Here is a 26552-nt window from a genome sequence, read left to right as displayed (position 1 = left end):
TCTTCCTCTTGCTACTGATGTATTTGAAGAAGCCCTTCTTGCTGTCCTTGACATCTCTCGCCAGATTTAATTCCAAACGGGCCTTAGCCTTCCTCGTCACATCCCTGAATACTCTGACAATGTTTCTATAATCCTCCCAAGTGGCCTGTCCCCCTTTCCACTCTCTGTAGACTTCCTTCTTCTGGTTGAGTTTTGCCAGGAGCTCTTTGTTCATCCATGCAGGTCTCCTACCTCCTTTGCTTGACTTCCTACTCATAGGGATGCACCGCTCTTGAGCCTGGAGGAGGTGATGTTTGAATATTAACCAGCTCTCTTGAACGCCTCTTCCTTCTAGGGCCGTAACCCATGGGATTCCTCCAAGTAGGTCCCTGAAGAGGCCAAAGTTTGCTCTCCTGAAGTCTAGGGTTGCGATCCTACTTATTGCCCTGCTGCCTCCTTGCAGGATCCTGAACTCCACCATCTCATGGTCACTACAGCCAGTTATTTAACTGTTCATCTCTGCCTGCAAAGATTTCACAGGCAAATAGCACATAGCCTTTCCCCCTGCCATATTGCTGATGCAAACACTTATAAAACTTGCTATTTGATGATGATTACAATTATTCTTTATGATGCCTGTCTAATTCAGACTGTGAGAATGGCATTTATTTGACAGTTAGATTCATCTAAGCTAGTCACGCTATATCCTATTGAGAAAAATGGGAGTTTTATGGCCTGATTCAATTTATCCTAAAGTAGATACAAAAGATATAATATAAATATGTCAGATAAATTGAGCCCTAAAATGGCATGTTTCTCTCTGTTGTGGTGATTTAGGACTACTAGGTGCAGATATCCACACTGCAGACCTCTAAAACTAGGTGAGATGAATCCCACTTGGCGATGCTGTGGACAAGAATTCATTTTTTGCCTGCAAATGTGTTAAACACCTACTGTATTTTGCTGTATAGATAAGAATATAATACAGACTAAACCTTAAAAAAAGAATTTCTTTTGTTTAGACTCAGGCATGACTTCCAGAATGTCTATGTATCTCACATAATTAAGGTAAATGGAAGACACAGCTCTATTTTAGAAGAAAGAAAAGGACCTGTCACTGCAACAAGGACTATGAATGAAAATAAGAAGAGAGAATATTAGGAAGATCTGGAATTTGTCTGAAAAGGATGTAATGCCTGTGTAACAGGTGGAATATCGGAAGACTTGATAAAGGCAATAGGGGGACATATATCCTTCCAGCTTCTTCCCTCCTAAGGAAAATTTCTGTGTGCAAAAAAAGACTTCTATTGATCAAAAAATGCAGAAAAAAATATTTGTTCTAGAAAATTTCTAGCATCTGGAACGGGGTAGGGAACGAATTTATTAGGCTTTCTCTCTCAGTCTTTTTCATAAAACAGTTTTCTGCTTCCCATCTCATAAGCTTCACCATTATTTCTCTTCTTTCTTTCATCCATTTTCTCCCTTCATTTTCTTGCTAGCTAGCTTTACCCCACATCCTCCTTCCTCTCCTTTCTGAATATTCTATCTCCTTCCCTTTCCTGATCTCTACACAAACTTTGTCTTTCTCTTAATTCTCATAACACATTCTTTTCTCCTTCAGTTTGCTGTCTGTTTTTCAGAAAAAGGAGCAGCCTTCCACACTAAAGCTAACATGGCTTATAGTAATAATGCGGTGTGAAGGTAGCAAAAGCAAGAAAAGACTATCAAGATGATTCTGCCAGACAGCAAAATATGAAAAATGACATCCAAAACCTAGTTTCATGAAATCTCATTTCAAACTTTCACTCCTGAAAGCTTGGCAAATGGTACACAGGAGAAACAGTACTAGCTGATACATCAAGAAAGTGTTTAAGACTAAGSGTACCAACAGAATTCCCTGAATATGTCCTCCTTCTCAATGAGTATGTTTTCAAATTAATACAGGGACTTCTGAGTTTAAGCCTAAGCAAATAAGGGAAGGAGAAGCTGCTCCAGAAAACCAAGCTTGGGTGGCACATTTCCTAGAGTGCAGGCATTATTGGGAAGCAGCAGACCCAGCTCAGGACAATTTTAGCAAATAATTTAGGAAATGCTTATGATTTAAAAGCCAGCTGAACCAGCTCCCGCACAGGTTTCCTCCTTTTTGTCCAAGTGGAGTTTGAGAACCTTTATACTTGTTTGAGATTTCGGTATGGATAGCAGCATGCTTGGAGCAATAGATCTGACAGAACAGCTCTACACCCAGAAATGCTGAACATGCCAAGAGTCAGAGCACCGATCTGGAAGGGCGGGGGAGCCCAGAGTGACGGTGGCAGTGAGGCGGGCAGATGCTGTGGCCCTGCCGACAGGGGTGCAGACCCCCAGTACCTGAGCAAGGTGAGCAGGGCAGTGCAGGTCACTCATAGTCCAGAGGTCACCAGGCAAGTCCATAAAGATGAGCCTGAGATCCTTGGCTAAAGCCCTAAGAGGCTGCCAAAGAGGTTGCAGCACCTGCTGGTGTGCTCAGGGACCTGATACCAAGTATAAGACACCCTGGAAAGCATCTGTGTCATGTGCAACAAGAAACGAAATACTGACAGATCATGGAAAAGGTTTCTCAACATGTAAAATGTCATGATATCATTAGCTTCTTAATTGACAATCTGCTATAGAACTTAGAAAAAGAATAAAAAGAAGCTATACTCAAATTTATAGAACGGATGCATGCATGTGCAAATCTGCTTATTTAAATGTTCAAATATATGACAGCACACAAAGGTACATCTGTATATGAGATCATGTACAAGTTTAGGCAAGCACCTTTTTGAAAATATAGAATGTAAGGTTAAAATTCTGCTTTCTTGATTAGTTTGAAATCTTATTCTTAGCATTAATGTGCAAACACAGTATCTAATTAGAGATGTTTAATTTGATTGAAAGTTCAAATAATAGCATATTCTCAGTCAAATTAATGGCTACTTCTGTGGGGTTTCTTCTCTGTATTAGCTCCCTACTTACTTCCAGTGTCCAAAAAAATCATTCTACTCAACTAATATGTTGTCCAGCTATAAGTGAGCTAGCATATCAACAGTAGTTACCAGTAACTATCAAAGTCTAGCAACAATAATCAGAATTTTTAATTCAGATATTGCAGCAAAAAAGTTCTAGTGATGCTATTAGGATACTAGAGTCTGTTAAGATATTATACAACATTCTGGAAATGTTTATTTTTCAGAGCACCCAAGGAATGAATAATGACATAGCAAAGCTTATGGAAGATAATTAATTCATGGTATTAAAACATTAAAAACACTTCCTGAGCAAAGGCTTTTATAGAAATTAAGCTGTTATTGAATGAAAAGGAAAACTTCTACATAGCCAAATAACTGGTTAAAACATAGGAAACAAAGATCAGGAGTAAATGGTCAGTTTTCTCATTACATTCCCACAGGGAAATTGTGCTGGGACTTCAGTGTTTACCATCAGAAAAGGAGGAATGAACAGTGAAATGATAAAGTTTGCTGGTGATATGATCTTATTCAGGGTAGTAAAAATGAAGGCCAATCTCAAAAAAAAATTGCAGAATGCATGATGTTGAGTAACTAGAAATAAATGGAAAATGAAATTCAGTGTAGATAAATGTAAGGTAATGTACATGGGGAAAATAATTTTACACATACAATGATGGGCTTGACTAGTTATTACCACACAGGAACAAGATATTGGGGTTATAATAGATAGTTCTATGAAAATGTCAGCTTAATGCTCAGTAGCAATCAAAAAAGTAAATTGAATGCTAGGAATTATTAGAAGAGGAACAGAGAATAAAACAGAAAACAGTGCTGTACAAATGTGACTGAGAAAATCCATGGTGTGCTCCATTTTCAACAGCGTGGGTAGTTCTAGCTTTTCCATCTCAAAAAAGGATATGGTACAACCGAAAACATATAAAAAAGGATGGCATGGACGATGAATAGCTTCTATACCACAATCACTTAAACAGACTGTGACTTTTTTGCCCCAAAAGAGACAGCTGAAGATATTAAAGATATTATAGAGGTCTACAAAATCATGAGAGGCAGAGAGATGGTGACTGAGGCTGAGACAGTATCCTGGACATATATCATTATGATATATACTGATTTATACTTATACTGCCAAAAGCTATGGGCTACCAGTAGGATACTAGACTAAACTGATCTGTGTTGGTCTAGCCACTGTCATGTTTCATGTGAGAAAAAGAGAAGGAAGTAATCTATTACTACATTTCAGTGTGCTGCTGTGTCCCTTCAGAAAGATGGTAGGTTGGTGCTGCACTTACAGATCTACTGGTCCAACCTTTTTTGATCTCCAGCTCCACGCAACTCCAGGCTGCTACAGGAATGTCACAGGACAGCCCTGCTCAGAATGGTGATACCTTCTGTGCGACCCAGACCATGCCCTGCTGGAGGCATTCAGTGTCCCTGCCCACAAATAAATCCCAATCCATTGGTGTTTACCAAATAGCTTTCAAATTATTAAGTTTTTTAATACATAGATATTTATGCACTTGTTTTTATGCGCAAGTACCAACAAATACTGAAGATCTTTGCCTCTATTGTAGCAGATAGTTTAGCAAATAAGTGAAAACAAGCCTTTGTACAATTCTTCTAAGCTTAAACTGCTAGAGTATAGAGCTTTATGTTTTTCTTTGAATTCTCTTGTCTGTTTTTGAGTTTCAAGCTGTCATCTTAAGCTTTATACACTGATTGTGTTCTGTACTGAACCTTCATTTTCTGAAGAACATTTCAGCCACAGTAACATTTTTTAAAATATTAAGTGTCTTCACATTGATTGAAAAATGACCATACTTAAATACCAATGTTGTTTAAGAAGTGCTCTTCATTTCCTGTGCTTCTGCTAATGCTTTCAGCCTTTTATTTTTTTCAGATCTCATAGGCATTCAAAAGAGCATAAGATCTTTCCAGCTATTTTTAATTTTCTTGTTTGTTTTACTTTTATAAGCAAATATTATTTTGAATGGTTTTTCTGGTTTTCAAAAACAGGCATTTTCAAAGAGACTCCAATTCTTGATATAAAGGAGCATATACCAAAAATCTACTAATAATTGCCAATTTTGATGGCTTAGAATACAGAACGTTAGTAATTTTGCAGTAGCTTAGTATTCCGTGTGCGCTTTGTCAGGTTCAAAACTATTACTGGAAAATGTAATATGCTTTAGCATAAGCTTGGAGAGAAGGGAATTAATGTTCTGCTTAAGCTTCATGCATTTACACTGGTTGAAGAAAAAGAACTGGAGATTCCACTGCCTTATGTCCACTTTCAGAGGAAACGGCAAAAATTCTGGAATAGATGCTACCTCTGGAAAGATATGAGAAATCCATGTTTAGGTTCCAACTACACAACAGGCTCCACACAGGTAGGAAATGTTAATGGTGCTCTACTTAGGAGTCCATTATGTACAGCTTGTTCATAGATCAGGTCCATGACAGTTAAATAACACTATTCACCAGTTATGCTAGAATTTTATCTGTTGTAGATTCTTGTATTCATTTGCAATAAATACATCCAACAGAACATTCAATTATGAGCTGCTTTTTGCAATTTTTCATCAAGGAAAAGAGGCTACGCCATCTTAGCATACCAGTAACCCAACATTTGGCAAGTTCTTTATATATTTCATGACTAGTGCCTTTCAAGCCCAGAACAGAAAGAGAATGATAACCTGACTTTGCAAATATGTATGTTCTAGCAGCAGCAGAAGGAAAGATGAGGAACCATGATGAAAATCTAACAGTGAATACTGGAGACTGGCATTCAAGGTTGGAGAGATTCAGCTCCTAACTACTGAATGAAAAATGAGAGGTATAGAGAGGATAGTACATGAAAGGTCATGAAAATCAAGACAAGTGGTTGTATTTGAAGAACAAAAGCTAGTAATACCATGAGAAGAGGGACCTGGTCAAGGTAGGAAAACAGACCTTCTTTGAATAATGCTGAAATATAGATAAAAATATATGAAAAAATCTCTCATCCTAGCAAAAAGAATGCTGCAATAGTAGAGATCTGAAATGCTGATATCCTGGGTCAGGGTTTTACTTGCACAGATTGATAGGAAAGATTGCATTTTTAAATGAGCTACAACACAGTTTGATGAAGAGCTCTCCATACTAGCAAATCCACACAAGATTATTACATTAACACAGGGATTTATCAGTTCAGATTCAGAAACTGTTACACACAGAAAATCAAGCCTATAGCAACACCTTAGAGCTCTTATTAGTAGAGCTCGTTAGTCTAAATGTAACAGTATTCTAATATCGATATGCAGTTTTCAGACTGACCTCGTAAATCTGTACAGCCCTACTTGTGCCATGCTGATTTGCTGGGGTTAGTACTACACTGGGCATCTTTGCACTGCAATAAGTGTGCAACACTGTAAAGGGAGAAAGTAAAGAGATGAAATTGGAGTAGTGGGTCAGTGCATATAAGAAGGGCAGAAAATCAAAAATAGAGAAAAAGTCAGGAAGCAGAAGAATAATATGGGGATAATAAAAAGCCATGAAGGTAATGAAAACAGAAGCAAAGCCTTCCACCTCCCACCTCCCCTATCTAAACACACATACAGAAAAGAAATCTGTCCCCAAACAGGCAGTAGTAGAAGAACAGAGATAAATGAGCCTAGCAAGTCTCAGAAGCCCAGAACATGAGGGAATATAGTCAGTGGGTAGTCTACAGATATAATCTCAAGAAGACATGTGAAGAGGAAGACAACAAAAGAGTGAGTATGAAGTTAAGAGTCATTAAACATGACTGGGGGAAAGTGGGTGGCAGAGATTCCTGCCTATGTGGCAATGGCAGGAATGATGGGGAGATGAAGGTACTGATTAACATCCCTAGACTGGTGAAAGAAGAAGCAAATACAGTCATGATATCAGGAAGGCAGGAGAATCTAGAGCAGGCTGAAGAAGAGGAATAGCTAGAATTGACACATTAATGAAAACAACAAGAGTAGGGAAATGGAACCAGTAGAAGAAAGGAGGACACAAAACCAAATGCGCTAATTGGGAGACAGTATTGCATAGGGAGGCAATGGCAATGAAAAGTTTTTTAAATTACTATATGAACTGAACAAAATTAAAGTATTGAAGTCATGTTTGTGAAAAGATCTCGCCAGGAAGAAGAGAAGACAGAAACCGTCATATGTGGATACGGATCTATGGAACATCCTGGGACAGTAGCAGTTCCCTAGTGCTGGCTGCAGATTTTCCTCAGTTAGCAAACAAAAGGCTGGCCAAGGTACTCCTCTTTTAATTAGCTGGAGCACTAGAAGCATAGGAAGTTGTTAGTCAAAGCAGCTCCTTTCATAACATGGGAAAAAGAATCAGACAGCAACATTTTTATTTGCTGGTTTTGAACAATACTATCAAAGGGATATTTTGCATAAGCAGTGAAGTTGAGGGATGGAGATGAGAGCCAGAGACCCGATCAAAGAGGTGTAAAAATAGTAAAGGAAATTAACAATGAAAAAATCACTTACATTTTAATTCTGAAAAAAGACACAAAATAAAGGAAGCATGATTAGGGAAAGGAATATTCTCCTTGACAGAATATATAAAGCTAAATTGCTGTATTATATCAGATGAGCTAGGAAAAGATAAGGGCTGGACCAGCAGAATGTAGAACACAGAGCAGATAAAGTATCAGCAATTTTCAATAAGGATGCCTCACTGTATTGATTAAAAAGTGTAAGAAAGGGCTGTCATTTCATAATGGCTAGGTTATATACTAGATAATACTAGTATGAGGGTTTGACCAGAGGGACCGTGGTAAATAATATGCTATAAATTTATCTTCCTTTGATGAGCTAAAAATTAAATTGTATACACTATTTTAATCAAAGACCTTGAGCTTTGAGCAAGAAGTGCTTTCATCTTATTCATCAGTCTCATTCACAAGTACACATATATTTAGTAACAGTGTCTGTCACTCTTCTGAGAGTTCTAAGAATGGCAAAAAAAAATAGTACAAGCTATTTGCAGCAAAATGGTGAAAAGATATGAAGCATGTGACTTTATATAGGGACAATATGGACAGCTGAACTGCCACGAAGCTCCAACTTTGAATGCAATGATCCTATTCTCACAAAATAGAAATTAAATTTTTGCCAAAAGGAAAATAATGCAAAGGGAGTTTACACACAGCATCAACCCAGCATAATTAAATATTTTTATTTGGGAGAGGCCCTACTGTAAGTTCATGTATGCAATAAGATACTTCAATACAATTATTATAACAAAGATAAGCAAAATGGAAATTAACTCTAAACGAAGTTACCTCTCACAAGCATCCTTCCACTTGAAAAATTCAGCATCTGTAAAGCACTTTCACCAGCTGATAAAAATTGTTAGTGACAGAGGAAGATAATAAACTTGATAATCTCAAAATAATCTAAACTCCCACCCTCCATATTTTAAAGGAAATTTAAGATATTTTATAATTCTGCAGAGTCTGGTTTATTTGCTTTTTAATTGGATTTGCCCAGTAGAATAGTTTGATTTGTTTCCATTTTTATTATCCAATCTGAATTTGCCAAAACAGGTTATGTGTAAAGATCAGATGTTTTTCATTGGTAGAAATGTATATGATGAATATGTGGACTTTATGAATGAAAAGACTTGCACAATCAAAATTGCAAGTAAAATTTTCTGGTTGTATTCAGAGAGTGATAATGTCTGACAAAACAGATCAGATGGGCAGTTCTGCAAAGGGAAATAAGTAAAATTAATGTTTTGAGATTGTAATACAAGCTAGGATTTAGATGAACTTCAGTTTTCCCTGTTCACCAGCATCATGCTTCAGGAACTAAGAGTCACAACCCCAAGGAATAGTGGAAAACAGATGTACGTACAATTGATTAGCAGATCAAAGATACTGTGGTTACACATACACACACACACACACACACACACGCACACACACTTATACACATATATAAACTTCAAAGTGCTTAAAATTAAATACCAAACTTTTTGAAAATATTGAATAATATATCAATCAAGTGACAAGTATCAGCTACTGGAAAAGAAAAATCATTGTACAAGTTATTAATAAATTATTATTTATTTAATGGGATTGTAGTGGAAGGAGATTATCCTAATATCTTTATGAGCCATTAATGAAATAACTAGGCAGCTGACAGGCAGAAGACACACATCAGATCCCTCTTCTTGGTGTGGACAACCATGGTGTCCATCCATCATCAGCTATCTCCCTTTTATTACAGACATCCAGTCTTCTCTTAGTTTTACACTACTTGAGTTTAAATACTTCTCCTCAGCACTGATTCAAATCATATTCAGTTCTTCCATTTGGAAATTCCATTCCCCCCCAAATCACACTTTTTTCCCTGAACAAGACATGTTAGCCAGCCAAACAGTAGTTACTACAATTACCCACAGAGAGGCCTTTAGAAAATGACTGAGTATCATTTAAGAATCAGTTAGATTTAATATTGTGCAATTAACATAGCTTCATTATATCCATTTAAAATCCCATTATTCAAAACCTGAAAACAAGGCAGTAGAAAGGAATTCCAATGAAACCTGAATTAAAAAAAAATTAGTTCCACCAACTTTGTATCTAGTCTTTAAAATTGTCCTACAGTTTCTTCCACATAAACCTACTCTTTTTAAATGTTTCAGATTCAAATACTATGCAGGTTGTCCAGAGATCTTCATTTTAAAAACAATCCTATAGCATAAATATATTTATAAACCAATAAACACATTGTAATGAAAGGCTGCAGAACCTAATACAGACCTTGAAAAATACTCTAATCAACATTTAGTAAAAGAAACTCACAGGCCACTGACAGGCCACAATCCAAGACAGAAGAAAGAAAAATAGTTGTAAACCTTGTGACAATTTTTAGAAAGTAAAACCAATAACAAATCAATTTTAGAAATCTAAACCAGTAACAATTAGTTCAAAATATTGCTTGCATAAAATATATCATAAGGAAAACAAAATAGACATCATCATATTTAATGAAGGTATGATGGGAAAATGAAGCACTGAATTTTAAATTGAAAGTATGACTTGCTGATAAAAATTTGTGACACTTTCCTGTACGGATCAGTGATAAATACTTAGGGAGGATAAAAACTGAAGGTTATAAATATTCTAGGGATGGTGTTATAAGCTTTTAAAAAAATGTGACTGGTAGTATTAACTATTCATATCAGTTAACCAAAAAAGGGCACAAACATTTTTGGAAAAATATTTGAGATATACCTTGTATAAATATTAATGAAAGCTACAGCTTACTATGAGATGATCCGAAATAACACGCCAGAAGCTATGAATGGGATCACAAGCTCAATACAAAGGTGGATATAACCAAAAAGTTAATGAATTACCCTACCACAGTCTCCATTCTTCTCAGTCCTAATATAGGGGGACAACCAAAGTAACTTTTTTCTCAGTCTTAATATAGGGGGACAACCAAAGTAACTTGTTTGTCAAGCCTTTCACGTTATCATGACCATAAGAAGATATTCCCTAGCCTGACTGAACATACAATTCATTATAAACTAAGAGACTGAGAGAGTTCAACAAATTTATGTCTCTTCATGATTTTGTGCATCATCCCTGTTTGGAAGCCACAGCAACGTTTGCATGCTAGAGAGACGTGGAGCTACTGGAGAGAGTCCAGAAGAGGGCTATGAAGACGATTAGGGGACTGGAGCATCTCTCTTATGAGGAAAGGCTGAGAGAGCTGGGCCTGTTTAGCCTAGAGAAGGCTGAGAGGAGATCTTATCGATGTGTACAAGTATCTGAAGGGAGGGTGTCGAGAGGATGGAGCCAGACTCTTTTCAGTAGTGCCCAGCGACAGGACGCAAGGCAACAGGCACAAACTGAAACACAGACAGTTCCATCTGAACATGAGGAAAAACTTCTTCGCTGTGAGGGTGACAGAGCACTGAATAGCACATGAAAATCAGCTAGAGATCAAAGTGAAGATTACACATCTGGAACTAGACAGTTTCTTTTGCAGACCATTGTAGCATGCTGTCTAATAAGTGAAAGTCAGATCAAGGAACACAACATCTGTCTTGAATTTTTTCTATCCATGTGATAATTTGATCTCAAATGCTGTAATCCCACAGAAGTCCAGCATGCTCTGAGCGTGCAAGACTGCCCAGTGCTAATAGATCCTGTAGAACATCAGTATTCCAGAAGCTTGTGGCAAATATTTGGTAATTACCTTGGGCAATGCTTGTTTGCACAGCATGGATCTTGACATTGTTTCAATTGGGTAATACTCTTGGTGGGTATAATGTAGGCAGTGTTCTCTCATGAAGAATGCATATGACAGAATTAGCAAGGCTGAAGTATGAGGTTCAAGATTCCTCAGAGTAGGAGAAAAAAATACTTACATTGAGGGATTTTTGGAGATTCATATAAAATCGATGCAGAATCTCAGTTTGGTTTCTTATGGTTCAATATTCTCTAAAACAAACAAACAAACAAACATCCCAAAAGAACAAAACAACTGAAATCCTTGTTGGCAGTCTCCAACAAGAAGCCTGAATGGACATGAAGGCCACTACCTTGGCATCTCTAACAATAATCACCCAGGTAGCAGTCCAAATGTGAAACCTTGACCCTAAGAAAGCTAATGGCAAAAGTCTACAGACATCTTGGCAGAGCAGTGAAAGAGCCTGCACTGACTTTCATATTCATGTTTTTCTGTGAATAAGAAATAAATCTTTTGAATTAACTGTCCATTTTCCTTTCACAAGCATTATTTTGTCTAAAAAAATACAGAAAATTCATCATCTCTTGCCTAAGGCAATGATCTTTTTCTTTCAAAGAAGTTCAAATTTAGTCCCATTGAAGCTATTTGTCCTCATAAAGAGAGAGCAGGATGTGTTTTGTATGGCTATTTTTTATCTCCTAGTATCAATTGAATTTATTAAACTATCTGTTGCATGTAATCACTTTTTGTTGATCAAGCCTTTCTAATAGGTCTGTTCTCTCCGTATCCTTGCTGTGTGCACAGAACTCCCAAAGACATTAATGAAACTTGGGCATGTGATTTGAGGAAAGAATAAGTCTCATATGTCATTCTGAGCAGAAAAATGTTTTAACAGAGACCATGTAGTGCAAGCACTAAGTCACACAGTAGAGGCAGCGTTTGGTTAATCGACTTTAAACAAAGCATTCTTCTTATTTGTGTCTTATAATTAGAGTCTTTTTGTTAAAAAAGAATCACCCTACTTGTCTATTGTTGTGTTTTTACACATAGGAGGTGTTTCCTAAGTGCTATTTTCTTTTTTTTCCGCTCTAATGTAAGTCAACAATTCATGCCAACAATTATCTGGAAAGCATAACATACATAGTTTTGTTTAATCAACACAGAACATTTTCCATCTACAAATGCCACCTCCAGCTGGTGGCATAAAGATGTGAGTTATGCATTTGCAGAAGAAAGCCCATCTATGCTTTCACCCATAAACAATCAAAATACATTCCAAGGACACAGCAGTGTTCCCTCCCTACTCCTTAACACAGGGGAGCTAGCAAATGTTATCAGCTTCAATTAACAAGAAAGGGCCTTTAAAAACAATAAAGTAATTAGACATGTTCATGAGAGATAATTATGTCATGTAAAGATGAGCATTCCCAGAAGTGCTTTTGGCTCTATTAGAAAAGAACATTTCTCCTCTCAAATGAATTTTACAGACTTGCAAGGTGTGGGAAAATGGCACTATTCTCATCAGAGTTAAAAGCATATGATACGAATGAGGTCTCCAGCATGTCACTGACTGCAATAAATTATCAAGTGTGTGTTCTGTTTTCCGAAATGGGCTCAATTTATCATTTTATTGAAAAGGTTTCATTATGCTAATGTATTATAAAATCACTTTTTGCTGTTGCTGGAAGGTCAAGAGGGGATATCAGTTTTTATATTTAGAACTAGGAAGTACTGCAGCAGTGAGCTGTCAAGGGTTAATAACCCTAGCAGAAGACACAGTGTATGTAACCGCCAACTTCCAAGGACTCTGCAATGGCAAATTTTTATAACCCTACTGGAAGCAGAATAACCAGAGTATTTTTCTAAGTTTAACTATTTTAAAAGAAGTTTTGACAGAATTAGCAATACTTAATTAGTGGGGTGAAAACTCTCCCTCTATCCTCCAATTAATTCATGAATTGACACTGAAGACTGTTCAGGAAGCACTGTTTCAAAGCTCAGATTAAAGAACGCTGTTATCTTTGGTGTCAACGTACCCAGAAAGCATACCTGAAGGATAATCAGACAGAGTCGATTACCTGCAAAAAGGAATATTCCTTCTCTAAGGATTTTACAACTTTACATGATATGAATGCCTTCTTTCTTCTGAAGTATCAGATACAAAACAGGTAAGTATTAAAAGAGGAAGACTACAAGATTTAGAAAGACAATTGGTTTGATCTTGCATAATTGCTTTTTTGTCACTATGGCTGAGATGTGACTTGTATCCAGAAAACCCCTTATACACTGTGCATTAAAAACTAGAATATTGTTCCCGAAACATTATCATATTATGAATAACTTTTAACTAGAAGTGTTGTCTCATGGAATGTCTTCCCTTACCTCAAAACATATGCATAAACCATCCTTCAAGAAACTAGAGCAACTAATCAAGAGGGAGAATTTACCATATACTGGTCTGATTCTAACATATTTTAGTAGCTGAAAACGAGTAAGTGGAGCCAGAGCATTGTGACCATTATCATCTCAATGGATCACCAATAAATACACTTCTGGATCTTAGAGCTTCAAATATGGATCACAGTTTGAGAACTTCCACAATACAACATTTACGAATCATGTTGGAAACACATTTAAAACTTTAAAGAAATTCTCATTTCATACACAGGAGCTAGTTAGCAGGATTGATTCAAAATTAAATGTAATTCCACTGCACCATATAAATATGTTATGGTCATACTCTTCTTTCAGTATACACCTGGGCTTTCAGATCTTAAATGCACTTATTTAAAATAAGTTACGTCTGAAAAGCATATTTTAGAAAATTCCTTCTTTATTTCTTGCCAAATTAAGGTCATGAATCAGTGCTTCCTTGACAATGGCTGATGATGGAATCTACTCCAACAAATCACTGTTCTTCATTTTTGTATGATGAAAATACTTGAAGATGCAATTAGGGACTAATCAGAAATACAGTTATTGCACTGTTTATGACTAGTGTGGACAGCATGTCTATACTGCAGGAAGGGATAAGGTGGCAAGGAACAGTAATACAGTCATAGCTATCTGTTTTCGCCATCACTCACGAAAAGATCAAGGAGAAATACTGTGGTCAAAGCAGAGGCCTGTGACACCTACAAATTATAAGTACATTAATCAGGATCTAGTTAATTAGTTTGCCTTGAAACCAAATATAATCATTATAAAATAGTGTAGCCAACAAAAGAATATAAGTATTTTTTATTGCTGTAATGGCATAGTCAGGCAGAATGTATACGCATTTTACGTAAGATGTGAACAATGTGACCATCAAAGGGACAAAAAAGTATGTAGTTGCACATAGGAGGCACTGAAGTGATAAAAGGTTGCAAAACAAAGAACAAAATAAGCACAAGGGACTGCAAATGGGCAGAACATCTTGTGGGTACAGAATACCCAGGAAAGGTAGCTGGCAAAACCAAAAACAAGATAAGCAGTAAGGGGGGGCAGAWGAGATCCCCCTTCTGGGAAGGGGGCAAGCAGCGTAAAAACATCAAGCATGAAAAGGAAAGAAGGAGAAGAAAGAAGAAAAGTTTGTTTCAGTTCTGATTTTTTTTGCCAGAGAGCTCTCAGGCCTGATCATCTCATCCTCTGCAACTACAAGGACCATAACCATCAGTGCAACCAACACGGCATCGACTCTGTGGTACTGTATATTCCTAGCTAATTTAGGATGTAAGTGTTAAGGTCTAACAGTTTTGTGTATTGAATGCATAGTGATAATGATTAACAATATGCAGGAACTAACCATTAGCACAACGTAATTTGCTAATGAATGAATTCTGCGGAGTTTTGTTTTAAAGCTTAAAACTGGCCTGATTTATCAGTCTTGTAAATGGCCCCATCACAGTGTTCTCTATTCAGYTGCAACAGAATTGTACATCAAATACACTCATGCAGTGTGTAACCAAGACAGATACAGCCATGCTTCCCTGAAATATTTGCCCAAATCAGGACTGGCATATTTTTGCTGAGCTGATACTTTATTCCACTCTTCTAAAATAAGCAAATTAGTTCCTTCCTTTTTCTGGATGTAGATTGATCCTCAGATTGATTCTGCATTTCATATTTAAAACTTCATAAAATAATGCATTTTAAAAGCTCTGAATCAAATGTACACTCAATCAAAATGTGCTGCATAATGCATTTTCATTCACATTAAAAGTGGTTATAGAATTTAATCCTAATACAAAAGCAAACTGTCAGTGCACCAAATCAGAAAATACCATAGTAACCTAACTTGTGATATGAATGTGTCTGCTGAAACAATACATTGGTTGCATACTAAGTAATTTATTACTTTTTCTTGTACAGCACAATGAATCTTTTGCAAATGAATGCCTGTCAAAAGAACTTTACTGTAAGAAACCTGTAACCACCATTAAATGGTGTATTACTATTTGAAGAAATTTAAGAATGAAAAATCAGTGGAAGTACTCTGGTCATTTGTTCTTAGAATAAGCTTTGATAACTTTTTAGAAAAAAAGGACCTAATTACTTAACACAAATTATACTGATTTCCCCTCCTCAAACTATTGATTTACACTGGCATGGACCACAAGTAGGTTTAATTCATTAATTTATTTTATAATTAATCCATTAATGATTCCTACAAACATGCCAAAGAAAATATCTTCATACTGACTAGTTTCCCATTTAAAAATGCAATTAAATGATACAGAGAAATCTTAAGATTTCCTTTCTTTTTTAAGGCAATAATAAATTCTTAGGTATTCAGTTTTCTGACACAGCAGACCAAAATTAGGTTATGGAAAATATAAGTTTATTGTTGTACTTGTCTTAGGTTAGTCTGGTTCAGTTGCTGAACACTTAAAAAGCTTCATGTCTCAGAGTATCAACATAGATGTTCTTGCAATGCTGGAGGCCATTTTGGATGAATCAGTGCTCACATTTTGATGGCATTCTTGAGAAGATGACAAGAAAGAGCAGCAGTTGTATTTTTCAGTCTAGGAGTATTCAGCCTAATGCCACATTAAAATGGGGAGGTGGAGATATACATCAAACTGTTACCTGACCTGGAACTAATTTAACAGTATAAGTTTCAGAAACCTGATTTGTAATTTTAAAATACATCAGGAACTTAGACTACACATTTACTTCACACAAAACTGACACAAAAACAATTTCTTATCCTYGTAGGTTTTTAGATAGAAGAATCTTAGTAAAATGTAATATTACTTACCAAGCACAGAAATTTTAACACATAATCTGCAGAATACTATTCAAAAAGTATTCCTAAAGTATCAGCAATATCCCCAGTTAAATTTGTAATTTTTTTTTATTTCATGAGAGCTTTCATCATTTCATCATTTCATCAGAATGATGCACAGTTCTGACTATCCAACTCACAAATTCTGGATTTTCCTTCTAAAAGTTGTCTGCCTGGGTCTTTCACACATCAGATTCTCACACAGACCTGGAACAGGATCATCATTTTAAGATTTTAAGTACTGAAAACATTGAGGTTTTGCTAATGATAGTTTTACCTGTCCTAACTCATATTTGTATTATTTGTCAGGACAGGTGGTTTTAATAGAAATTAAGTTTTGGTAAAACATTTCCTAACTACATGGAAAAGAATCAATCCCTCTTTTTTTTGCTAGAATTTACAGCTTTGCATACCTAAGTCACCAGTGCCTCATTTACTCTTCTGTGAAAAGAGGAACACGGAGAAATAAGGAAACAGAGAAGACTTGCATGAAAGCATTGTTTTAAAGGCTAGATAAAGAACACTGGTATATTCTAGGGAACTAAACAGATCAGCACTGTTTAAAAGCTGTAAACAAAATGACCTAAGTAATGATGCCCACAATTAATTAATTCTAGACAATATAATAAAGCAGCTGACAAGGATAATGGATAATCAGAAATTAAATAGGTAACAACATTAATATGAGTTTACAGAAAAAAAATCTGGACAAAAAATTTTTTTTTGTGAGATTACAAATTTGCTTGACAAAGGTAGTTGATAAATAGATTTAGAGAGGGAGCCACTGTGCTTGTGTAGTCTGACCTCCTGCCTAACAGTCCATAGTACTTCCACTTTCAAGTCCAATCTTTGTTGTTGGACATATGTTTTAGAATAATCTCCTATATTTATTTTTAAATGGCCAGATATGGAGAATTCATTACGAGCCAGGATGACTTGCGTCAGTGGCTGATTTCCTGGCAAGTTAAAATATGGGCGTGTTATTTATATTTGCCTGCTTTCAGCTTCTAGACAATTATAGCTTTATGCCCAAACCAGTCTATAAGATCTGATTCCCCTGTTATCAGATTTCCACTCCCATGGATGTCACAAGATTATATACCATGAATGATCCCATCATGACCTGCATTTTGGATTATTCTTGTGACTTTCCCCATGAACCTTCTAACAACTGTTCAGCAGCTTTCTTGAAGTTTAGACATCATAACTGCACATTATATTCTAGTTGTAGTTATGCAAGTGCCAAAAGCAGAGGTAAAACATACTCCCCACTCCACTCAGTGTTTCCTACTTCCCAAGATCACACTAGCTTTCTTGGACCCAGCATCATGTTGCAAGCTCATATTCAGCTCATGAGCCATAAGAACCCTCAAGTCTGTCAGACTGGTTGTTTCCCAGGTCAAAGTCCCTCCACTCCCTACATTTATTTACTGATACACAACCATGCTGTAACATGCTTTGTTTGCTTCCGTCTTGCTTATCAAAGCACTTTGTCTCAGATATTGGACAGATTCTAAATGAGAGGGTGTGAGGTAGGATGAAAGTCCTGTGCTGAGGTTATTTCACATGTTCATTAGTAATCATGCACAGTGCTTTTTAGCAGGCAGAAAAAACTTTATTACCTTTGCCTGCAAAAAGAGGAAGTGTGGAGATCCTTGATGCAGAGATTATTTAGATCTATTTTTCATAATCTTTTCAGCCAATGAATTATTGTCAAACTTCTGAATTTGTCATGGAGAAACACATCTGCTAGACATTGAAAACACTATGCAGGAAAGATGGTTCTCCAGCCCAGTCAAGAGTTGCTCTGATTTGCCTCACCACTAAGGTGAGGGTGAGGTGGGGGTGATCAAGTGCAGCAGTCTATGCTATCTAAGTGCCTCTTACTGACCTGTTTTTCATTATTGATCACTTTCCCTTTGTGTCATCTGCAAACTTTTGCTGTCTTATTTTTTCAAGGCCATTGATAATAATATCATATAAAAGGATGCAAAGAACCACATGAGACAATTAGTCATAAACCTACTTGATGATAGATTGTTTATAATTTACATTTTCATACCTGCAACTTAACTAGTTTTAATCAATATAATACAGCCATATTTATTTTGCACAATTTTGGTAAGAAGCGAAGTCTTAATAGACAAACTCCACATATTGACCTGAGCTAGCCAGATTTTAACAATCGGTGAATGTACGTTGCATGTTATACTCGCTCACTATACATTTGAAAGCTTGGGAGGTGAGTGTAAGTGTGTGAGAAGGTTAAGTTAAAGAAGATGTGAAGATGGTGATGTGAATCTCTACGCTGACAGTTGAATTGGTTAGGCTGAAGTATACTGAACTATGCTGAACTATGTAGAGAGTATTATATGTTGTATATTCTTATTTATGTCAGTAGCGCACAGGTTTTATCACATGTTCATTTTCAAATAAAAATAATAAATAATTTGTCACATCTCACACACAAAGAATTTTTTAAAAAGTGTTTAAAATGTGCCCACTTTGCAGAACACAACATGTTCTTATTCGGTGCCTAAAAGGGATACTCATCCAGTACTGCACGCCCGCACCGACGCTTCACAGGATGCTGCCACACTCTGCTTTCACACTGAGCACCAAGTGCCCAGCTTCTGTGAAATACTCACATAATAGCAATACTATATAACAAGAGTTTTCTCTCGCCTGGATTCTCTGGTAAAATTCTACTGTTTGACTACCAAGTATTCAAGTCAAATACTTTGAAAGTGCTGCTTCTGCAGTACAAGAGCTACCCACAAATCTTTTTCCTCAGAATCCAAAGGTGGGCAAAATAAAATGAATGTGGGGTAGGGATATAGTGTCAGCATCCTGTGGTAACATACAGAAATACCTTGGGCTTCTGAAAGAGATGAAGCCTCCTAGAGGTTATTGCTCCTATCATGGAAAAGCTGAGAAGCATGTTAGACTAAACAGTAATCAATTAAATCAGTCCTCTGCCTCTAAAATGTAGACCCAAATCTGTCCTCTGTTCATTGTGTGGGATGTGTCACACGTAGAAAGACGATGGTTGGTTCTACTGTATAGGTTTCTAATTTAGGCTAATCACCACCATAACCATCCACCCTCTAAGAGAGTAGTGGGATAAGCACAATCTAAAGTGGCAGCACTGGCATATGCAGCCCTCAGCCACTCATTCCCACTATTATTATTCCTCTCAGTTGTGCCAAAGCAAGTGCCTGCCTGCTACACAGTGAAGTTGATTGGAAAACTGATCTGGATTTAACTTTTGTTTTTGCTGGATTATTTTTATCCCAGACTAATCCTTAACTCAGAGAATTATGTGACCACAGAGAAAAACAAACAAACAACAAAACTCCCCCAAACTCTAACAGCAACAGAAAAAAACAAATTCCCCATGGGATCAACAAAAGTGGCAGAGCTGAACAGAGGCAAGGACAAGTATTCATAGTGAGCATCACAACAAGCTGAGAAGATAACAGGCCATTAAAAAGTACTTGTTACTAACAACCTTCCAGGCAGAACTGTCAGTCATTAAAGGAGGCTCTTCATTTTTTTCCGTATGATAAGAAATCTGTTTAATCACAGATAGAACTAGTCCACATACATTCTCAACACATTTCCCTCAACTGCCATTTGGCCATGGAAACATTTACTACAACACAAGATACCAATCAGTTTGTACTTGGCTTCACAGGGTCTGCAGTATGTGGAAGAATAACCTACATGAAAATTTGTTAATGCCCTACACATGTATAAACTATTCTGTAAAGTCAAGCATAGCTATTAAGTCCAAGTAGATATTGTACATAGTGGTGAAAGAATGAATCAGAAGGAGCATTAAGAAGCTCACAGCATTATCTTGCTTTTCACGGTAAGCCCCACCAGAAACCATGTCCCTAGCTTACCACATGTAAATTGGCATGCGTCCCTCTTATCTCATTATTCATTCGAAATGGGAGATGTGCATCATTAGCCAGGCACTAATTTGTTCCTAAACTGCGCTCATTCATCATTAGCTGGCAGTGAGAGGTTGATCAAGTCACCTGTGGAACACTTCTGTGACCCTCCCATGAATTGTATATTTTCTGCATGACTTACTTAAGAAATTCTCTAAAAGTCGTTTTAACAGTTTTAGAAACTGTTATGTTAAGCAGGATGATTTCTGTGGTCAGGTGAGTCATGGAGATATATCTCTGTCATATTCACATATTATCTTCTGTATTCGGAACATAAGAGTTTGGCATTATCTTTTGCATTCTGTATAAAGCATACTTGTGTAACAGTCTTTTTAAAATGACATCTTTGATGGACTACTACCACAAATCACCACTCGGGATCTGGTGTTCCACACAGTGATGCCTCTTCATTTGGGATGTGCACAGTTTTCAATAAGGGTTGGTTAGAATGCATGTGTGTGAGAGGGTTACCCTGAGATGATTCATACAATATCTAAGGTAGTCTTTTATCTCTTTTTGACTTGGATATATCTCTCCAGAACTATTTTAAATATTACAGCACAAGATGTTTGCCAGTAATTTAACTTGTGCCTCAACTGGCTGTTCACGATGAAGAAAAGACATTCTTAGTAATAATTTGGTGGACCAAGAACTACTAAAATCCACAGTATGAATCATCATATTTTGTGCTAACTATGTTTTTATAAATAAGAAGCCCATTGTATAGAAATACTTTTTTATAAAATGTATGGATATAAAAACATTATGACAGATTGGGAATTAAATACATTTCCAATGCATAAGCTGCCCAACATTCTAGTTAAGGAAACTTCTGTTATGGAAATTTTACAGAGACTATTTTTATCTACTCATAGACCTCTGAGTTTTTTGCCAGCTTATAATCATTTGTAAAAATACTAGCATAATAGAAGTTAGAGACAGAAGCAACACAAGAAATCACTGAGTTTATCCACTTAGCAGAGTTATTTTCGTAGACTTATTAGATGCTCATCACCTCTTAATATAGTTGCATTTTTTGTTTAACAACTAAAACAAACTTTTTTTTTTCCCCTGTCATATAGAACTGTTCACCCTAGAAAGAAATAGCCAATTTTTTGGGTCCACATACTGAACTGTATCAAATCACAGATTTACCTGATTTGTCTGAGGGAAGAGAAATGCTTTTGTTTGCAGTATCCAGAATAACAGCTAACCCTTCAGAGAGTGATGGGAGGATGCTGGTACTGAGATCCACGCGAGTTAGACTTTCAGGTTCTCTTTCCAAGCCTTTTAGAGTACCTCCAGCATGGTTATCTTCCGCCTCATCCTTTTTCTGACTACTCTTCTGTGGACTCTGAACAATATGAACAATACTCTGCTGCACTAGGTCACAATTCTGAAACACAAAACCAAAATCCCAATAAATAATTAATTGTGACATAAGGGACAAAATCCCTCTATCTCCAATTTGTTATTTGTTAAATGGTCTCCAAGCCATTTCATGCAGAATTTCACTGTGCAGTAATAGAGTTTAAAGGAAAGTGACAAGTGTAAATTGCTGGAATTAGGATTACTTGCATTGGCAAAAGGGTCACAACACTTACAAATTCTAAACATTTAACAAGGAAGTGGTGGATCAGAGCCAAGGGCTCTAAATAAGTCTGGTTTATTGGCAAAAAAGAAAAACTCTAGAGAGAAGACTACTATTAAGTCAAGGGCTAAAAATACTGAATACATAAAACACATATGTACAGATAATGCTGATACACACTCTTCATATCCCAATTTAGGGTCAAATTTGACAGTCACAAAGGTTCATAACCAAGTTTCCCTGAAGTATCTTTGTAAAGAGAAACAGGTAAGATGATGCTTCTGATGAACACCAAAATTCTTTGTCTGTATTGCAGTTTTCAATCTAAATCTAGCATTAACTGTAAACTCCGCATGACTTTTCCATTCTTTGCACAGATCACATTCACTTGTTATCTTGAGATTAAAGGGAACTTGTGGAAGACATCACGATTGTTATAGTCTTTTCTGGCAAAATAAAAGAATTGCTGCCTGTTAGCCCAAGAGATCTCACTTGTATATAATAACCTCTTTCTCAGTTATCATCAGAGATGATTCTTATTCAGTCAGTCTTTCTAGGTCTTAGAAGAAAGCAGGCTGAATAAGGATTTTATGAAAGGTCTACCCATGATAAATCAGGAGAGAAGGCAAATATTTTTTGCCATTTTCCAAACACAGAATGGGAAAGCAAAGCACCATCTTAGAACTAGAAATTACGGGGCTTTCAGAAGACCTGGACTTCATCTCCCTGATTCTTGGGTTCATAAGATTCCCAATCATTTGATCTTTGCTCAGTATATGCTTTTTTCAGTTTTTCTCATTAGGATGAAAAAACAGTCTCTATTTTGAGATATTTGTGCTTATTCTTAATGAAGGGCTTTCCAGAAAGGCTTGTATTGACTCTTTCATAGCATATCTTGAAAATTATTCTTTTTTGGGTGATACCTCCTGGAGCACCACACCTCATTCTATACTGTGATGAATGAACCACATACAAATGTCCAGCTACACAGAAAGAAGTTTGAATTTCACAGAAAGAAGTTTCATTACTTTAAAAATAATTTTCTAACTCTTCTCAGCATCATTAGGTTGGTCATGTCTGCACTGAAACATCAAGACAGATTGCTGTTCACATTTTGGAAGAACAGAAAGAGAATTCAGTGTCTTAATATTTTTAGTTTGTATTTGCAATTATTACATGCACTTTTAATTAAGATTCCTTTACAGATGTTTAAGTGTTGTTTATACCCTTGTCATTGTCCTACTTGATTGCCTCCTCTCTATTCTACCACATTATCTCCCCTGGTCTTGTAATTTCTATTTAGTGATTTTACTTCAGGCATTCTCTTGCATTATTTCTCAGCACTCCCATCCCTGCCCATTCTTTTCTATGTAATGAAATTCTAAAATATAAAAATCTGGGTTTTTTTTAATTTGAATTTTTAATAACACACTCTTTCCCTAATGAAGCAGTAACTCAGTCAATAGAGATTTGCCAGGTAAGGACTTTGCAGACTTAATATTCAAACAATGCAGTTATTAGATTTGAACTTAAAAACATTGTGTTAACATTAAAGGCCTACTTTCTGTACAACTTGTTGCCCACTACATTTTAACAAGACCCATTTAAATAGTTTAAAATTTAATTCACTAACATGAAACCCAAACCTGAGTTATCACTCTAAACTCCTCCACATAAGAATACTGCAAAACATTAGAGTAGATAATTTAATAAACTAAATTAATAACAAAATTAGTAATATATGAGAATGAGGAACTCGGAGGTGATTTGCTCAGTTTTGGCTAGAATCATGAAGGGAAATGGACATATATGTAAAAACTTGCAACCGTGAAACCCCCTAGTGAACTGTCAATCCATCAAAACATGTTTTAATGAGCATCTCTTCTGGTAGTTCTGCTTGCTTTAACCTGTGCCTATCCTGCCTCCTCCTATTCCTTCTCACCACCTGCTGTCCTTTTCAGTTTTGTTTTGTTTTGTTTTTTAAGTTGGGATCAGTTCCCTGATTCAGTTCACTGCTTGATGCCACAAGCACTGCTACAGTCAGAACTGAGGGGCCAGTGCAGAAGCGAGACCAAGAGGGACCGTGGCAAGAGCTGCGGAAACCCTTACTGGGGCCAAAGGAAATGCCCTGGCCACACCACAGCATCTTTCAGTCACTCTTGCTTGGGCTTGACTGCTTCAACATGCACGCCTGGTGCAGGGTTTAAATCCATTGATCTTTAAAAGGTATAGGGTCCTGTCCAATTCTCTTTGTGGCTGGCAGGTATGTGGTTACAAATAAAGTACAAAYAAAGTTTACAAATAAAGTAAGAGCTGACAAAATAAAGGCCTATCTTATCTAGTATTCCCTCTTTGATAATATCAACCACCAGATAATTCAAATACAGACATAAAATTTGCACTTTGGGCAATTATACATCTATATGACCAAGGAAACCACTTATTCCTGGCTTTTACATAGTAAAGTTTTCATTTTAAAAGGACAGGCTTGCTTGTATGCTAACGAACAAATAGTTATAGGTGAATGTGTTGGGGTTTATCTTCCTTACACCTCTTTATCAGAAACAAGAACAAACTTTGGATGATTGAACATCATTACTGATGATGATAAGGCAGGTGCCAGACAGAGGGAAGCTTAATTAGCAGATCCCAGGATAAGTTTTCACAAGTAACAGCTAGAAAGAGAAAAAAACAAAAAAAATCCTTTTATTGGTACACTGAGTACATTTAGTATGGAAGTCACTGCAGTAACAAGCATGGAAACCCAAATCATCAATTTTGCAATACTGTTTCTGACTGCATTTGAACTGAATTTAGCTTGTGTTTCAAGGAGGAAAACAACTCCTTACCGTTGCAAGAAAAGGGAGGAGAAAGTATAAGAAAAGAAATCTGAGATCATATCCTAATTGTGAAGAAAGCTGGATTAGAATCTCTCCAAACAGATCCCAGAACTGTGGTGATTAATGCTTTATATCAGGCTACATTTTACAGACAGCAGATGGGCTAGGTCCGCAGCTTTTCTCACTGAGAGAAGAGGTAGAATTCAAGCTATTTCAGTAATTTTTTAGATTTTGCCTTAGATTACTATTATAACACAAATATAAGATACAATTGTTTATGTCAATGCCACTTTCATTTCCTTCACGTGTTTGTTTTATGCCTCAGGAAATATTTCTTTTGAGACTATCTTTTATTAATGATTCCAGAGATATTGTCTTGTCTTATCTGCTGATCCAAATTAATGCCTGTGATCCATATTCCAAAGGGAAATACTGTAAGTGTATATATTGTAGATTATGAAATATCTCCTTTCACTAGAACAAAGGGAGCTGAGAAGATTCAGACATGATGAAAACCCAGTATTAAAGGCTGGTTCTTTTCAGAGAAAGGTTTTGGGCCAACTTGGAAAAATGAATTAATAACAGATGAAATTCAAACTTTTTTTCCTCTAAAAGCCTTTGCTTTCATACTCTTTTCTAACTTTGCAAGCTGAATTTCACAAGGCTACACAAGCACATCCCGAGTGATTGCTACTCTTTGCTGCTGCCAGCTGCAGGCAAACTAGAAGGCCATTTGGGGCGAGTGAGGTAAAGCATGGAGAGTGAAGAGATGATCTGGTTGCTGTCACCCTGAAATCCTCTTATTCTGACAGATTTCTGCTTGACATCTTCATTAACAACTTATTTTGATAGTAACAACAATGCTGAAAGAAGTGTTCTCCATCTAGCAAGTACATAACCCACTAGAGAAGTCATATACCCTTTTCCGAAGTAAAACGCATTTTATTTTTGAAATGTCTTATTTAAAGAAACACTAGAGGAATTGCATTTGGGAAGCAGAGCTTACAACCAAATGAGACTAGGAGGAATTTCATTTCAAATTCTGATCAATTTTAAAAGTGTCAACCCTTTTTGATTTTGTAATTCATAATGACATTCAAAACCTGAAAATCCTGTAAAAACAGAACAGTGCATGGAAGCTTTCGTATGCTGTGGTGCAGAATGTCTGAAACAGAGTTAATGGACTCTACTTTGATGAAAACAGTCAAATAGGGGAAAGGTCTATGACAGTCAAACCAATAAGCAGCTCATATAAAGTAAGTCCACAGTATTCACTCCAGCACATGGGAAACAACTGTTACCAAGAGGAGGATGTATCTTTTCCATTCACTGTCTGCCCTGCATCCCTCACCTGTGTTTTTACATCAGCTCTTCTCCCTCTAATCTTCCTAAACTAAGTATAAAGCAGTGGCAGAGGAGAGTCTCCTCTCTCTTTCTCTCTCTCTTCCTCCCTCTTTCTTTCTCTCTCTCTCTTTCTCTCTCTGTTTTTTGGGGGGGGGGGGGGAAGTAGCATTTTTTATAACTGCCCCTTGGACCACTTAACTGAATGATTCTCTTCCTCCCTCTAGTTGAACACTTAACAGTTGAGTTCAGAGAGGATTCTTATTGTTTCACCTCAAGTTTTGGATATTCCACAGGTTAGAGAAGAAGTCAGGTCCTTCAAGGAAAATCT

The 26552-nt window shown here is 36.6% G+C and overlaps 1 protein-coding gene across 1 annotated transcript in view; it reads right to left on the bottom strand.

The window, feature by feature from the left end:
- Positions 1-21845, bottom strand: part of PRKN (parkin RBR E3 ubiquitin protein ligase) — a gene marked incomplete at its 5' end in the record, with an annotated part of 536136 nt that extends 514291 nt beyond the window's left edge. Inside the window, one exon of the mRNA XM_026080011.1 lies at positions 21605-21845. Within this exon, the coding sequence (XP_025935796.1) occupies positions 21605-21845 (241 nt within the window). The remainder of the gene's footprint in view (positions 1-21604) is intronic.
- Positions 21846-26552: the final 4707 nt, after the last annotated feature.

The sequence above is a fragment of the Apteryx rowi genome, unplaced genomic scaffold (genome assembly GCF_003343035.1).
Source record: "Apteryx rowi isolate R43461 unplaced genomic scaffold, aptRow1 scaffold_509, whole genome shotgun sequence".
Classification (NCBI taxonomy): domain Eukaryota; kingdom Metazoa; phylum Chordata; class Aves; order Apterygiformes; family Apterygidae; genus Apteryx; species Apteryx rowi.
The sequence above is the reverse complement of the archived record's forward strand: the minus strand, read 5'-3'. Positions and strand labels throughout refer to the sequence as shown.